Source organism: Octopus sinensis, linkage group LG9 (assembly GCF_006345805.1).
Source record: "Octopus sinensis linkage group LG9, ASM634580v1, whole genome shotgun sequence".
NCBI lineage: Eukaryota > Metazoa > Mollusca > Cephalopoda > Octopoda > Octopodidae > Octopus > Octopus sinensis.
Window position 1 is genome coordinate 66,031,597 of NC_043005.1, and position 17,059 is coordinate 66,048,655.

The window sequence follows — 17,059 nt, forward strand, 5'->3', positions numbered from 1 at the left end:
CGGAAATTAACGAACAAGATCATATGTGATCTTGATAAGTTTGTTGCTAGTAACGAAGGCCTCTGCATTGTCCAGTGAGTAATTTCTTGTTTAAAGACAGAGGCACGTTTGTTGTTATGATAGAAACTTGATCGCTATTTCTAGCATACCGAACGACCACGCGGAGGTTGCCTTGTTTATTATTAACATCTGTGACTGATGACCTTACCTTGATCTAAAACAGTCTTCAACGATTGAGAGTTCCTGCATCAGTTGATGTATACAAAAGCATGTGCTTTACAAATGGAACCGTGAATTATGTGTAGCTGTCAATGACACAATTTTATAATGTGTGACAGCAACGAACTTACTGATGATGAGAATGTAGACGAAGAACTGCAAACTCTGAAGGAAACCGTTTACGGTATTTAAAAAAAAATTCTTCTGTATATTAATTAATTACAAAAATTATAAAAGAAACAATTATAGCAGTCATACGTCCTAAATTAGCTGCGATCTTTTCTTTTTTATAAAGTACGGTACTTTTTGCTGTTTTAAATTAGCGATTAAATATTTATTATTAATTTTAACATTATTTACACCCATATTGTGTTGGTGGAGCGGTGGTAGAGGGTTACAGCTGTTTTCCAGAATTATTTACATTCTGCGTTCGAATTCTGCTTGTTTTCACAAATCTCGTCCGTATATCTAGATACTGAGAATTAAATGCTTATACGCAAGCGAATGTTACTATTTTAGCAAAAAGAAATTCTATGTTTATTTAAAAATGCTAACACGTCGTCATGTAATGCAGAAGAAATCTAATCCTTCTTAATATTGATAATAGTGACAAAATTCTTTGTTTAGGATTAAATGCTATTGCAGACTCATTTAACCTTCCGTAAGATGTGTTTATATTAGAATGCACAATTTTTTGCTGAAATCGTATGTTGTTTTTCGATAGTTGGCGCGCTTTGAATTTCACTCGTTCTTCTCATTTCAAATACATTAGTCAACAAACTAGTCTCTATGTAGTCGTTCGACTTATTAGAAATAGCAGCTAAATTATATATCCCTTGAATCAAACACTACCATCTTTAAAAAAAACAACAAAACATATTAGATAACGTAGTCTTAGATACACTGAATAAAAGGTGAGTTGGTCATAGATGGCACATCTTTGATGATAGCTTAGCGGTTACATTAAGAGCAAACTAGTGTATGAGCTTAACCGAAGAAAGAGTCCTCATTGTTTATCCTCCAGCTGAGACTGATCAAATGGGTAGACCTATGGTCAAAAACTTTCGGTCTTGACTATCCGCTCTTTTCTTCGGACATAATGAACTGCAGATCCCATATTGCATTTTCCAGTCTCCAGAGGGAGACTTAGCTACATTTTGTGGCAGGTCGAACGACTACATATAGGCTAGAGGCTTTGGATTTTAGACTGAGTTCTAACTCCCGAGTTGACGGAAGTTTTGGTGGCGATGAAGTGCTAGTGTCATTACATTTCACTTTAACACAACACTGCAAATGTTGTTGTTGTTTAACCCTCGTCAGCCTATGAATCAAGCTGGGACAGCCTTTATCCCTGCTTTATTAGGATCGCGGATGATTCGTCTTTTTGTATATCGGTGTCTATATCGTCTAATATATCCTTCTTTATTGTGATTTAAAGGAGATTCCGATCAACTCAAATTCACTTTAGTACTTAACAGGTTCTAGTTTTGGCGATTCTGAAACTAACCGAAGCATTTATCGAACACTTGTTTTTGGATTCATTTTATAGAAAAAAAAGTGTCATTTCTGCTTTTGATTCTTTGGAAATTCTAAAAACACATACAGAATTTCACTTCTTTAATGACTGGTCGCGTTTTAAATCGAATTAAAATTCGCCACGCATTCATTTCAGCAAATTCTGTGCGAGCTTAATTCTGTTTGGCTCGTTCAGGTTGTTCGAATCTCTCAAACCACACCATGCCGTGTTAAGAAAGAAGGACATTTAAATAATGTAGTCCTCGGGTCACTTTGCCTGAGAGAAAAAATAGACAGATGGTCACATCATTGATCATAGATCTTGCTTGATGATGGCTGACTATTGATAAACACGAACTTGTTTGAAGGTGGATGGTATGTGTACAATTTCTTCTCGTTGATCGAAATCATTTGGTTCAGTTACTCGTTTTATCGATCCAGCTGTGATTTTTATAGATTAATTTAAATAAGAATTCGAATGAAATTCCTGAAAATCACAAGTGTCACTCATTTCAATATTGTAGACAACAGTTTTTGAATACAAATTGGATGGGGTCAACAACAAAATAATGGTGTTGGCCAAGTAAAAAAAGGCACTAGGTATATTCTGTAACAGCGAAAAGTGCATGATGAAGTTTCGAACTTGATTCACTTTAACATATATTTCTATATAAGCTACGGGTTAACTCTGATCGAGTCAATCTACTTTACTATTTCTGTCACTGTGTAAATAGTCGTTAGCGGTTTTTCGTCGATCTCTCTCAATATGTATGTTATGCGCGTACGTATGTTCGTATGCATACCACGCTCTCTCACGTGTGATATAATATTTGGCGAGTGCTGCAACAAAGGTGGTAACCTTTTTATTTAAGGCATTTATTTTGATCAACTTTGTTTCGTCATCTTAACAATCTAGTTGATTTGTCAAAAAGTTTGCTGAAACGAAAGTTTTTAGAGTTATTTCCCCCTGAGAAAAAAAAAAATTATTTCTAATTTTTGCACAAGGCAGTATTTTTTGAGGAGAGGGATAAGTCTGTTACATCGACCCAGTGTTCAACTAATATTTATTTTATCGATCCTGAAAGGATGAAAGGCAAACTTGGCCTTGGCGGAATTTGAACTCAGGACGTAAAGAGTCCGAATAAATAACGCTAATCTTTTCTACTCTAGGCACAAGGCCCGAAATTTTGGAGGAGGGGGCCAGTCGATTAGGTCGACCCTAGTATGCAGCTGGTACTTAATTTATCGACTCCGAAAGGATAAAAGGCAAAGTCGACCTCGGCGAAATTTGAGCTCAGAACGTAAAGACAGACGAAATACCACTAATCATTTTGTCCGACGCACTAACGATTCTGCCAGCTCACAGCCCTAATAGTAGTTATAATCCTTTCTGCTATAGGTACAAGGCCTGAAATATTGGGAGATGGGGATTATCCATTGCATCGACTCCTGTGCTCAGCTGGTACTTATTCCATCGACCCAACCCTCAAGGGATGAAAAGCAATGTTGACCTCAGCAGAATTTGAACTCAGAACGTAAAGACGGACGAAATGCCACTAAACATTTTGTCTGGCGGGTTAACGATTCTGCCAGCTCGCCGCCTTAATAGTAATAATGGGCATATCGTATATAGTGCTCAGATGCTCTATAACTCGTCAGAAAGGGACAGTAAATCAATTGAAGAAAGACAGCAATGAAAATCATAATTACATGTACAGTACACAGAGCTAAACGCAAAATAGCAGGAAAGTAAAGTGTAAAAGAGTCATAAAAAGGAAATGGTGCATAAGCACGTCTGAAGTTGTGTTGGTGAATATCAGGAAACATGGAATTTTTAAAGGATGTTATGTCCTAACAGCTAATAACCAACATTGTTTATTCCATAGTTTATTCCATGTTTTGACAATTGAGAGCAGGAAAAATTGTTTCTAAAAGTCATGGATTCTGCACCGTATTTTGAGTATGCATTTCAAACAGTGGCAGAGATACTGAATTCAAAAACATGGCCAAAAGTGTTGGAAAGATGTGGATAATCTTGTGGGCTGCTGCTGGATATTAAAACTTTGATGTGTCAATACTCCGAGAAGCAAGATGTTCAAGATATAGTTACTGACTGATGGAGGTATTTGTCTCATTGCATGTCTTTAAACAGATTGATATTCTGGACAAGATGGAGGTTTTAGCCTTGAGATGCAAACTGTAAGTTTGGATGCATCATAGTCATATGTAGCATTAAATAGATGGCTAGTGAGTGGCTGACAAAGGTCTTACTCAGTGATGTTAAGGTACCTTCAGCCTTTTTGATGATTTTAGAAATGTGGTTTGTCTAACGCAGATCATTGTTGACAATAACACCTAGACCATGTTCACTTGCAGACTTCTTAAGTTTGGTGTTGTGAGGAATGAGATAAATTCTGGGTTTTACCTCCCAAAATGTATAGCTGTACTCTTTACAGCCAGCTTATGGCATCGTTTGTGTGTTTGTACTGGTTTTAAGGTTTTAGGGTTAGGGGTTTAGGGTTGTCATAAATAACAGTGACAAACAAAATATACACTGCCAGAAGTTCTTGTTGACAAACAACAGCAGTAATTTTATTCAGCTGAATACATGTCATTGATTGGTTGAAATTACCAAAATACGAGAACTTTAACGTGAAATAACTTCGTAAATATATAAGTTTTTCTCAAAAATGCTAAGAGTAAAAGATGTTTTATATTCACATTCTACCAGTGTCTGAAGTTTGAAAGTGTTTAGTTACAAAAAATTATTTTTTTCATTGCTGCATTTTCTTTGTATGTTTATTGAAACATTGGGTTTTTGGTTCCATTCAGAAAATGAAATCATGTATCATAATCAGTCTAAGTTAGCATGGTGGGGCCTTCCCCTCTCTAAGTTACATTCATAACTCAGTGTATTTGGCTCAAGTCAACTTGGCATAGACTATTTAGCATAACATTGACCAGTGTGTCCCACTGTGGAGGCACATGGCCTGGTGGTTAGAGCAGCGGAATTGCGGTTGAGGAATTGCGGGTTTGAATCTCAGACCGGGTGATGTGTGTGTTTATGAGTGAAACACCTAAGCTTCATGCAGCTCCAGCAGAAGGTAATGGCGAACTTCTGCTGACTCTTTCGCCACAACTTTCTCTCACTCTTTGCTCCTGCATCAAGCAGCTTACCTGCAACGGACCGGCGTCCTGTTCAGATGGGGAACCTATACACCAAGGAAACCGGGAAATTGGCCCTTATGAGCCAGGTATGGCTCGAGAAGGAACAAACAAAAAATAAACAGTGTGTCCCACCATTTTTTAAGGCAGTAGGATGTGATGTGAATGAAATTCTACTGCTATTTGTAGTTGGTTGAGTAATTTACATATAAGCTTTCTCATTGCCTCATATTAAAATAAGTTTATGGGCAATGTTAAAAAAATCATGCCTTGAATTTCATAAAACATTTTAACTCTTTCTTGGCCATATTTAATAAATTCTTGGCCATGTTTAATTAATCTTTGACTATGTTTAATTAATTCTGAAAATGAAATGCTGTATTCCACCTGGTTTTATACTTTTTCTTTATTGAAAATTTTCCCTGTTTTAAATCTCTACTTTTCTCATCCCAGATCTCATTCGAGGAATCAAAGATCCAGAAAAAATCGAAACCCTTGAGGAACTGAATGTTGTGACTGAGGAAGGAGTCGAAGTAAAACGATTTTCAGATCAATGTTTTCTGATTCGCATTGAATTTATTCCTACAGTTCCCCATTGTACACTTGCTTCACTGATTGGTATGTTGACGTCTTTTCTTTCCAATATGTTTTAGATATCATCATCACTATCATTATCATATTTTATTGTTCATTTTTTCATACCATCATGGGTTCACTGAGTCTCCTGTCTTTTTTAACATCCTCTTCAATTTTTAAAAGGGGTAGTTCATGCTTGTACATATAATGTTCAGGCTACACTGGCCATTTAGCTTTCACCATCAATTATCAGCTTCACAAGATCTAATGCTTTATTGTGCCAGATCATCATTAACATTTGATATGCATGCTTTTCAAAAAGTTCCTTCAATAGAATATGGGTCTGTGGTTTGGTTTTTGTAATTTAAGAATGGCCAAAGCATGTTCAACTGAAATTAACCTTTTTGAATATAAAAAGAATGCTGCCTCTTGAAAAATACTACAGTCTTACAATTAACTTTTCATTATATCAGGTGAGTATTTTTTTTGTAATAAATCACTGGCTGTATATCAACATTTAGACTGTTTGTGAGAGAAAGCAAATTGAGATTGTAATATGGTTTCAATAACTGTTTGGAGATATTTCTTCTATTTGAGTTCATTTTGATTCAGTTCAATAAAATTTGTTCTCTTTTATAAAAAAACACAACAAAAAACTTTGAAATGTAGAATGCAGCTGAAAGTGCAGTAACACGAATTGATACATATCAAGCAAAAATACAACAACAATAATAATTTCTAACTTGGGACAAGACCATAAATTTGAGGGTGGGGCTTAGTCAATTAAATCAAACCCAATACTTGACTAGTATTTTGTTTTATCAACCTTGGAAAGATGAAAGGCAAAGTTGACCTTTGCAGGATAAAATGTAAAGAAACAGAAAAATTACTCTAAGTCATTTTGTCCAACCCACCACCCTAAAGGATTTTTTACTAAGGCACAAGGTTAGAAATTTGGCATGGGGTGGGAACAGCTGTCTAGTACTTTATCACCTCTATAATGATAAAAGACAAAATTTAGTCTTAGCATTATGTCAACACAGAATATAAATAAATTTTGTCTGCCACTTACTGAGTCTTCCAATCTGTTGCTTTAGAAAAGAAATAATATTAAAGATTGCTTATGTTGGTGTCAAAATTTCTTTGTAATCAATTTCTTTGGAAAGTGATGCTTGGTTAAGGCTGACCAAAGCCATTGACAACAACTCTCATCATCCTTTCTGTGCTTTACTTTACAAAGGCAACAGTTAACAATTTTCCTCCCATCCTTCTTTCCCACTACATCCATTCTCTTGAATCCCTTCTGTAAAAAGATGATGGAGCTGGTAGAACAGTGCAGAAATCAGCACTGGCAGGGGTTTTGTAAGGTGTTCATTCTCCAAAGCTCTGACTGATATTGGAGTTACTCTTGCAGCATAGAGAAGGTCCATAAATTCTATTATTGAAGCAACAGAGATGACTTTAGATAAAGCGGGAAGATCAGTGCTGTGTTACTGCTGGAATGCAAGCTGGAACTTGATTAACCCTAGCTGAGTAAACTGGGCAAGTGGGTGTATTTTCTTCCATAATTTTCCCCCACTTCAGCCATTCACTGGAGCTTTTCTCATACAAGGACGATAAGTCTAGCTGTACAATAATAGCTTCATTTTTATCAGTCTGGAAGAGCCTGAAAATGGGCACTGCTCCCCTGTACTGGAAGTAAATACTAAAAAGGTTTCATTTCTTTTAACTGGAACTTATATGTCATTATTTGTTTTTATTTAATTAAAATTATTTTTATTTCTGTTGTTAAAGACTTTACATTCTTTCTAGTGCAAGTATCATGATAAAATGCATCTGGTACACTCTGGAAAGGGATTGGTGTTTGGAATGGTATCCAGCTTTTGAAACCATGACAAAATAGAATATATGAGCAAAGTATAACATTCTGACTTGTCTAAGAAGGCAGTAATTCCAAATAAGAACTGACTCGATCCCTGATGACCATCCGATCCATGCCAACATGGAGTGTGGATGTAAAGATAAGGATGATAGTGATGATCTATATCCTACATCTTTTTTAACATCAGCCTTGTGTATTACATGTTATCACTGGGCCAAGCATAGATTCCATGCATTTGTAATGATGAGAATGAAAAATGAGTAAGCTTCTATGCAACAGTGTAACCTCACTTGTTCTTTGAATTTCAGATTTGTTAATTTCACATTAAAAACTTTCATCCCTGGAAATTCCATATTTTATAAATGTTCTTTATTCATATTTTGTTGTATAAATTTCTAGATCTTATAACTCTTTCTCATTTTGTTAAAAAGTTTCCTTTAAATTTTTTTCTATGTTTAAGGTTTATGTATGCGAAATAAACTTCAAAGAGACTTTCCTGAGCTACATAAAGTAAGTCCACATGTTCTATTGTTTCTTTTGCATGAAAAACATGGATGTCATCATCACATGAGACAGTAAAGTGTTTAACTACCAATGGAAGAGTTGATGTCTTCTGCATCTTGTCACCAACACAACACAGTGTTGATGGTCTTGATATCTTCTATCTTTCTTTTCTTATACTTGTTTCAACACTGGTTGTCAAGCAGTGGCTAGAGACAGATACACACACACACACACACACACACACACCACACAAGCACATGTATGACAGGCTTCTTTCAGTTTCTGCCTGCCAAATCCATTTTCAAGGTTTTGGTCGGCCTGGCTGGGTCTTTAGTAGAAGACACCTTCCCAAGGTGCCACACAGTGGGACTGAACCCAGAACCATGTGATTAGGAAGCAAATTTCTTACCACACAGCCACATAACTCTTCTTAACCCAGTCCCTTCTGCTGGAATAAGAGAATCACAAATAGCTGAGTTGATAACTGGGTTGACTAAACTTTCAATGTCTGAATCCAGGATAGTAACTGTTTGATAGTTTTTAGGACTATAGAAAAACAAATTCCTAGCGTTGCCTTACTAGCACTTGTGCTGGTGGCACGTGAAAAAACATTCGAACAAGGTCGATGCCAGTGCCGCTGGACTGGCTCCTGTGTAGGTGGCACATAAAAAACACCACTTGAGCATGGCCATTGCCAGTACCGCTTGACTGGCCCTTGTGCCGGTGGCACATAAAAACATCCACTACACTCTCGGAGTGGTTGGCATTAGGAAGGGCATCCAGCTGTAGAAACTCTGCCAGATCAGATTGGAGCCTGGTGCAGCCATCTGGCTCGCCAGTCCTCAGTCAAATCGTCCAACCCATGCTAGCATGGAAAGTGGACGTTAAACGATGATGATGATGATGATAATGAGGATGATGAAATTCCCTGATTTATATTACTGAATATTTGATTAGTTGATTGATGTATATTAATCATTCCCAGCCTGTGATTTTTGTCACATCAATGCAATAAAGTTCAGTGCCAACTACAGAATGTGAACTGTTGACATTGTTTCATAGCCCTGTACCTTCTTGATCTGGCTAACTGCAATTCTTGTATGTGATTTGATTAGTAGATTCACCTTCTCCTTTTTAGCCCTAGCTGAGCAGACTTTAGTTTAAATTGTTGTTCTAACTATGACCATGGCCAACCAGTCTTTCTCCTAGGAATTGCATATCTAGGTCTATATAATCCATTTCTATTCTCTAGACTGAGACATTGGAGTATAATTTGAGGGATATTTATAGCAAGTCAAGCAATCATGTAAAAGAGAGGCTGTCTTGCTTGCTAGTAACAGAATTTGTAAGTAAAATGTACATGGATAGGATATGTACTTCATATATATGTTTCTTGTTTCAGTTCTATGAAGAGACAGCAGAGCACAGGAGAAAACATCAGAAAAAAAGATTAAACATTAAAATTAGGACAACATTAATGCATAGGACAAAACAGAGTGTAGGACAATATTAGTGCATAAAGCAAAACATTAGAATATGAAACTATATGTTAGAGCATAAAATAAAACATAATATTGGAGGAAAAAATGTAGGACAACATTAGAACACAAGACAAAACAGACTGTAAAACAAAATATTAGAGTGTAGAACTAAACATTAGTTTGCAGGACAATATTAGGACATAGAACAAAACACTAGAGCAGAGGATAAAAACATAAGATAGGAGGACAAAGTACTTTGCATTATTTGTTTCAGCACACAGCACACTGAGTTCATATTCTGATGAGGTCAACTTTGCTTTATTCTTTTTTTTGGATTCAGTAAAATAAAGTACCTACTTGGGTATTAGATTGATAGAATTCTTAGAGTATCAAGTGAGATACTTTGTGATGGCATTCATCTATGTTGCTGAAGTTTGTCAAAGGCGGCTCCTCTTTGCAACACAACAAATGCTTTACAATCTGTTTGCATCTATTGAGCACCAAATCTGAAATATTCAGGAAATGCAAGCACTCTGAAAAGCATCTGCTATGCATCTAAGAAATGCTGCCATGACTCAAACAAAACGACACAAATGCTTGCTCAAGCATCTGCAACTGCTTTACTCTAGACTCTTTCACTCTATACTTGTCCCCCTCCAACTTTTCTCCTCCTCCAATTCTTCTAACATTCTCTTCCAATACCAACCTCCCCCTCCTCCATAAACCCCACAATCCTCACATATATACGTTGATGTACTAAATTCACCTAACCCCTTTCTTACTCTGAAATATAAAGCAAATTTATTCACATTGTTTTGAATTAATCATGCTTTACCTCATACTTTTGAGATTTCAAAGATGTTATTCATTATTTTTAGAATGACATTGTAGGGTAGGTATGAGAGGTTGGATGTAGTTAGTTTTAACATAAAACAGAATATTTGAGCCAAATATGGCTGGTTTAAATGCTAAAGAGTTAAAAAGTAAATATTTTCTTCACTGAAAGGCTTTGTTTTTACTGTTTGCCTACTAAATTGACTCACAAAGCTTTGGTTAGCCCAAGTCTTTAGCTGGCAACATTTGTTCAAAGTGCTGTGCAGTGGAACTGAACCTAAAACCATGTGGTTGCAAAGTGAATTTCTTAACCATACATTTATGATGGACTTATGTTTATTTTCTATCTACAAAATTTCAACCTGATGTTATAGAAGAAAACACTTGTCCATGCTGTGAGAATGAACCCAGAATCAGTGGCTGTGAAGGGAACTTGTTAACCATACAGCTGTGTGTATACCTATGTAGGTAGGTATAAGCCTGTGAAGACGCATGGCTCAGTGGTTGCAGTGTTAGGCTCACAATTACAAAGTAGTGAGTTTGATTCTCGGACTGGGCTATGTGTTGTGTTCTTGAGCAAGACATTTTATTTTTTATGTTGCTCCAGTTCACTCAGCTGTAGAAATGAATTGCAACATCACTGGTGCCAAGCTGTATTGGCCTTTGCCTATCTCTCGGGCAACTTTGGGGGTGCGGAGAGGAGAGGCTGGTATGCATGGGCAACAACTGGTCTTCCATAAACAAACTTGTCCCCGACTTGTGCATTGGAAAGGAAGTTTCTAGGTGCAATCCCATGGTCAGTCATGACTGAAAGAGGTCTTTATCTTTTATACTTATATTTTTGAAAAATTCATAACATATCATTTGTGAACTACTAATATAGAGATGGTATTGTGGTCTCATCTGTTTATCTTTGACATTTTAAAATTGATTTCTTCGTTTATGTTTTCATTAACAGTTGGACATTTTTGTGAAAGAAGGAAGCCATGATATTGAGGAAGATAGTAAGTAATGCTTTCTTTCCACTTTTGGTATTTATTTCACTTGTTTTGAATTTGTCACAGAATTGGTCACCAACACAACCAAGTCTCTGGTTTGGTTCATGTATATTGTTTCCTTACTCAGACATTTGAGAACTTCTACAGGGTCACTCAACATGCTAGAAACAGCACCTAAATCTCCTTTGAATCACACTCTGTCATCTTAGAAATGCATATGTTGGATAATGTAGTATCTGGTTTCCTGCACATGGATAAAAGATGAGAAAGTCATGGTTGGAATGCTATTGATCAAAAGTCTGCTAAATCAGGTATGAAATGGAGCTATGCAGGGACCATGATCTTTGTAGGGCTTCTAGTACCGGTAAGGTTAGTTAGATAGGGGTAGATAGGAAGCAGGATTCATAAGTTACTTTAGTAAGAAGTAGCATATCAAGATTTGGCGGTATCTTCAGGCTGGAGACCTGATTGGTCCTGAATGCTTTCATTTGAATAGAGTCAACTGTAGGTGACTAAGTGCCTGTTTCTGTTCAGAATTCTTGAGTCATGGTTATAAATAATCGACTGTACAGGTGACCAGTCAATCCCTCACTTGCACGGTTCCACACAGATCTGTATTTATTATTTGTATGTCATTATCATGTATCTTTTTACTCATGTTTCATACTCATTGCTATTTGGAAGATCAGAAGTGGCCAATTTTTCCTAACTGTGCTGATAGCTAACTCACAGAAGTCTTTCATCCAGCCCTTTATTACTCTATGAGTAAATAAAAGCAGTAAGCTGGCAGAATCATTAGCATGTTGGGAAAAATGCTTTTTAGCTGTTTAGGTTCCATGTCTGTTTTGGCATGATTTCTACAGTTGGATGCTCTTCCTAATGCCAACCAATTTACAGAGTGTACTGGGTGCTATTACACAGCACTGGCATGGGTTCCTTTTATGTGGCACCATCACCTACGAGCCCACAAAATTAGAGATGTTCAGCTGGAGAAGATTGCAGGGGACAAGGTTTCTTCCTCATTCTCAAGTATTAATATTGCTTGAAACATTTCAGAATTGGTCTCATATGTGAGCAGCACAGGTGTAACTTTTCAGACTGGCAAGTGACCTCTGCTTTTTGGCACAGATGTTACATACATGATTATCCTCAACAACAGGAGCCACTTGTTGATCATCATGCACTTTGATGTGTTGTTTCAAGCCCCTACCTGATAGACAAACCTTTTTACATCATGGCATGTGCTAGTCAGTTCTCTGTACATGGCTTCTTTTGTGACTTTCACTTTTATATATATATATATATATATATATATATATATAGGGGTTAAGACCCCCTTTGGTCATAAAGGCATCTAGAAAGTTACTCTCTGAGGCACAAGTTTGGGCAAGATTGTTTATGGAAGACCAGCCTCCCCTCTACATGCCACTGATGTTACCCAAGGGAAAGGCAAAGGCTGATATAGCTTGGCACCAGTGATGTCACAACTCATTTCTACAGTGTGTGGAAATGAGTTACTCAAGAACACAACACAACACAGCCCAGTCCAGGAATCAAACTCATTACCTCATGATTGTGAGCCTGATGCTCCAACCTCTGAGCCATATATATACATACATATATATATAAAGGGAAAGTTTATGAAAATAAACAAAAGACGAAGGCAGGTGGAGTACAAACAAACAAATGTATTAGTATAGCGCTCAGGAATAGAATAAATCTTTTACGTTTCAAGCCTACGCTCTTCGACAGAAAGATACACAGAAAAAAACAAGGAGAGAAAAAAATGTGTGTAGGAGCTAACGATCTATCATGGCGTCCATATATATATATATATATATATATATATCTGATAGTCTTCCACACCTATTCTATCAGCAAAATTTCATTCACAAGGCTTTGGCCAAAGTTATGGTAGAAAATACTTGTATAAAGGTGTTGTACAGTGGGTTCAAATGTGGAGCCTTGTGACTGGACTGGTCTAGTCTTGAGGCTGTGTTTTATGCTTGGATGTCCTTCGTCTTGCCAACTCTTGTACTGTATTTTCCAGCATAAAAGTTGAATTATTTGAATCAAAATTTACAGCCAACAAATGCAGGTCAACTTATATACTTTGGAGGACAAATAACTTCATGTGAAGTGCAGCAGGGTTTGGCAAGACAGTAATGAGTGATGATGTTTCAATGTTTACACTACATTCTACATCATCTTGCCAGAAAATACAGTAATCACATCTTTTAACTTGTAGGACTAAGGTGCATTTAATCTAATACACATTATCATCATCATCATCATCATCATCATTTAACGTCCGTTTTCCATGCTAGCATGGGTTGGACGGTTTGACCAGGGTCTGGGAAGCCAGGAAGCTGCACCAGGCTCCAGTCTGATCTGGCAGTGTTTCTACAGCTGGATGCCCTTCCTAACACCAACCACTCTGTGAGTATAGTGGGTGCTTTTTACGTGCCACCAGCACGGGTGCCACGATTGGTTGGTGCTTTTTACGTGCCACTGGCACACAAGCCAGTCAAGATGCCGCTGGCATTGGCCACATTCGGATGGTGCTTTTTATGTGCCACTGGCACAGGTGTCACAACTACAATTTCCATTTGATATTTATTTTGATGTTGATGTACTTGACTCAATAGGTCTCTTCAAGCCCAGCAGGTCACCCTACAATCCAAGGTAAGCACAGCAGGTCATTCTGCAATTCAAGGTACTTTGGATGGGCTGGGGCTGCTATGCGAAACTAATGCAATATATTTTACTGTTTCCAGTGTTCACATAATACACCATTGTAATTATCTTTCACAATTTTCACATTTCTTATTTTTGTCATTTTCAGTAAACCGGCAGATAAATGACAAAGAACGAATAGCTGCTGCCATGGAAAACCCAAAACTGCGTGAATTAGTAACACAATGTGTGGACTTTGAAAGTCTTTGACAGTAGATTGCTGTGGATTTTAGGAATTTCTTATTCTTTTCTTTAGACTTGTTTTATATTTGTTGCCATTGTCTTTTTGTGTTCTTGTAGCTGTTTGCTTGTGTAGAAACTCAAGGTCTGTCACTTGTAGAGCAAAATGTACAATTGATGGAATTAATACCATTGTATCAGTGGCTAATTAATTTTAATACTGCCCCTCCTTCTCTCTCAATAGGAAAAAAAAAAGGAATATATCCAGGTTAATTAAGAACTACATTGATTATGAGGAGATTTCAACAAAAAACTGGGTGATAAACTCATTGCTAATTTTGCTAAACCACTGCCCCTTATTGTTATTGTAAGTTCCTTGACTAGAATCTAAAGCCAAGCATTTGTAAGTGGGTGGGTATACATTTATGTATATATGTGTGTGTGTGTATTATTCTGTATAAATTAATGTGAATATACAGTAGAAAATCACAACACTGCAATATTCATCATGAGAAAGTATCTCATTTATATGTATAGTACTGAAAAGTCTTGTGCTTTTTAGCACTATACATATAAATGAAATGCTTTTTAGCACTACATATCTATACAAGATGCTTTCTCAAGGCAAATACTACAGTGGCAGTGTTTTATCTTTCTGCACAGTATATCCACATTAAGTACGATATACAGATTGCTATTCTGAACTAATACTGCTTCCATTGCTAATGTACACACTCAACCTCACACATTGTATTGATTCCCCTCCCATGCTACCAAAAGTTATGGAACACAATGTGTTTCATAAGTGGAATTTGAATTTGATACCAAGCAGAATAAAGCTAAGTATGACTAACACATTTGCTTCATATCTACCATCTTCTTTTCTTGTCCTGCTGTCTAAATCTACACTGCATTCCTTATTTTCAAAATATTCTTAAAAAGAATATATTTTGTGAAACCTCAGCACAAAACAAGAAAGAAATTGAATAACCAAATAAAGAACAAAACCAACAAAACAACACAAAAGCTATTTATATTAGAAGGATTAATGGAATAAATATTTAATTAATATTTAACAAAGACAAATATGTGTTAAAAGTCAGAAGTACAAGTCATTAGAGTAAAAGTTTTCACCATCTTGTTTAATTTTCAGTCAGCCCTGATCAGGCTGAGCTATGTTAAAAGGCATTCTAGTATTGGCCGTCCCGTCTTTTCAGGCATAATTTTATATCTCAGGTTAATTATCCAGTATGTCCTTGTATTTTTATTGTTATTTTTAAAGCATGTAAGGTGCATGTGATTTGAGGGAGATGTGACTGTTGTTTTTAGTTGATTGAACAACTATGTAGAGGCTCTCTCATAAGCTCACCATATTTTAGGTTGTTTATTTTGGTGTGTGTCCTGCTACCACTGTTACAGTGTGTATTTGGCAAGCACTCTCTCTTTCTCTCTCTCTGGCTCTCTCTCACACATATGTATATATATATATGTATGTATACATGTGTTATGTGTGTGTGTGTATAGATATATATATATATGCATTTCTGCATTACATGTAGAAGTCAAAATTATGTAAATAATAATATTTATAAGTTTAAAGTTTATAAGCGATCAATGTGTTGACTAAAAAGAATAGTCTAATATTGGGGCATTTAAGCCCTTGACAGAAAAATGTGGGTTTTTTATATGATATTTAGGTAATAGTTGACTATGAAATATCATTGCAAATGTTATATAACTTAGGCATAGGGTGATGAGGTCACAGAAATATTGGAAACCACTAACAAGCAATGTGTTCATATATAATGCTTCACTGCCATTCTTTATCACAGTGGTATCCAACAGGTATTGTGACATCCCAGTGTATTGTAAATAATATGATGAGGATAGTCATAAGATTTTAAGTTTTAATGACACAATTGACCTCTGCTCCTTAGAGCTGGCTGATGTTGTGTCACCTCAATTCAGGCATTTCTGACCTGCTTGTCTCTTCTCTCATCACACTCCTGCTCTAGCATCCACTCATAGGCTCTAATCTGATCACTATGTCCAGTTCACTTCCTTAGAACATTGGCCCTCTGGAAGTCCCTCCTCACTCATGTGTTTCCTGCTGGTGTTGGCTTGCAGTAGTTCCAGAGAAACATTATGGCATCAATCTCACTGGTCTTAGAGGGCCTGCAAAGGCCATGGGCACTTCTTCCTCTAGGCTAAAAAAAAATATTGATAAGGAGTCATGTACTTTAAACATAGATAAAATGACAAGGGCAAAGTAAAAATTTTAAGAAATTCTGCTTTATTGGTATAATTATTTCTTTTGGCCAAAGCATATGGCCAGTTTCTCATTTTGGTGAAGGATATAATTTATCATTTGCTTAACCCTTAAAAGCTTCTTCTGTGGAGTTGTATATCCTACAACTCTGAGCAACTGGAATGTATAATTTACAAGTGTTAAAAGCATCAGGAACTGCTGAGTCTTTGAAATTACACATGCTACATTCTTGCCAATAACATTTGCTAATTTTAGTTGAGGTTGTCTGTGTTCCATACAGTACATCTCACTCCTCTATATTTTCATATAAGATCTAATTGACATGTTCCTAGTTAGCTTCATGGATTATTCAATATCCTGCCTCAGGGAATGAGGTCCCCAGACAGTGCAACATGCAGTGGTCTATGTTTTATGAAGGTGTCTGATATGTTGGTCATATAGGAGATTCACAGTATCACCGTTGATGTAGGTCAAACCCCAACATTAATCTTGATCAGCATTATTAATTGTACCAAGCTTTCCAGATACCTTTGGGCTATGAATAGATTGGAAGGATTAAAGGCATTTTCTTTCTCTGTCAGCTAACTAATAATAATTCTTTCATTTATTGGCTTCAAATGCCCTAGCTCAAAGCCAGAAATTATGGGAAGGATAAGTTGATAAAAGCATCGCTACTTGATCAGTACTTCATTTTACTTAA

The 17,059-nt window shown here is 36.5% G+C and overlaps 1 protein-coding gene across 1 annotated transcript; it reads left to right on the forward strand.

The window, feature by feature from the left end:
• Positions 1–115: 115 nt before the first annotated feature.
• Positions 116–14,947, forward strand: LOC115215881 (cytosolic iron-sulfur assembly component 2A-like). The gene is made up of 5 exons (XM_029785227.2): positions 116–403; positions 5,353–5,517; positions 7,818–7,867; positions 11,135–11,180; positions 14,020–14,947. The coding sequence occupies exons 1-5, from the start codon at positions 328–330 to the stop codon at positions 14,118–14,120; spliced, it is 438 nt and encodes a 145-aa protein (XP_029641087.1). The 5' UTR covers positions 116–327; the 3' UTR covers positions 14,121–14,947.
• Positions 14,948–17,059: the final 2,112 nt, after the last annotated feature.

Excerpts from the sequence above, each read along its gene's own strand:
- LOC115215881 (XM_029785227.2), top strand. The coding sequence starts at position 328 with ATGTGTGACAGCAACGAACTTACTGATGATGAGAATGTAGACGAAGAA. Across the intron at positions 7,868-11,134 it reads ACTTTCCTGAGCTACATAAA|TTGGACATTTTTGTGAAAGA; the intron begins GTAAGTCCACAT and ends TTTCATTAACAG. Across the intron at positions 11,181-14,019 it reads CCATGATATTGAGGAAGATA|TAAACCGGCAGATAAATGAC; the intron begins GTAAGTAATGCT and ends TGTCATTTTCAG.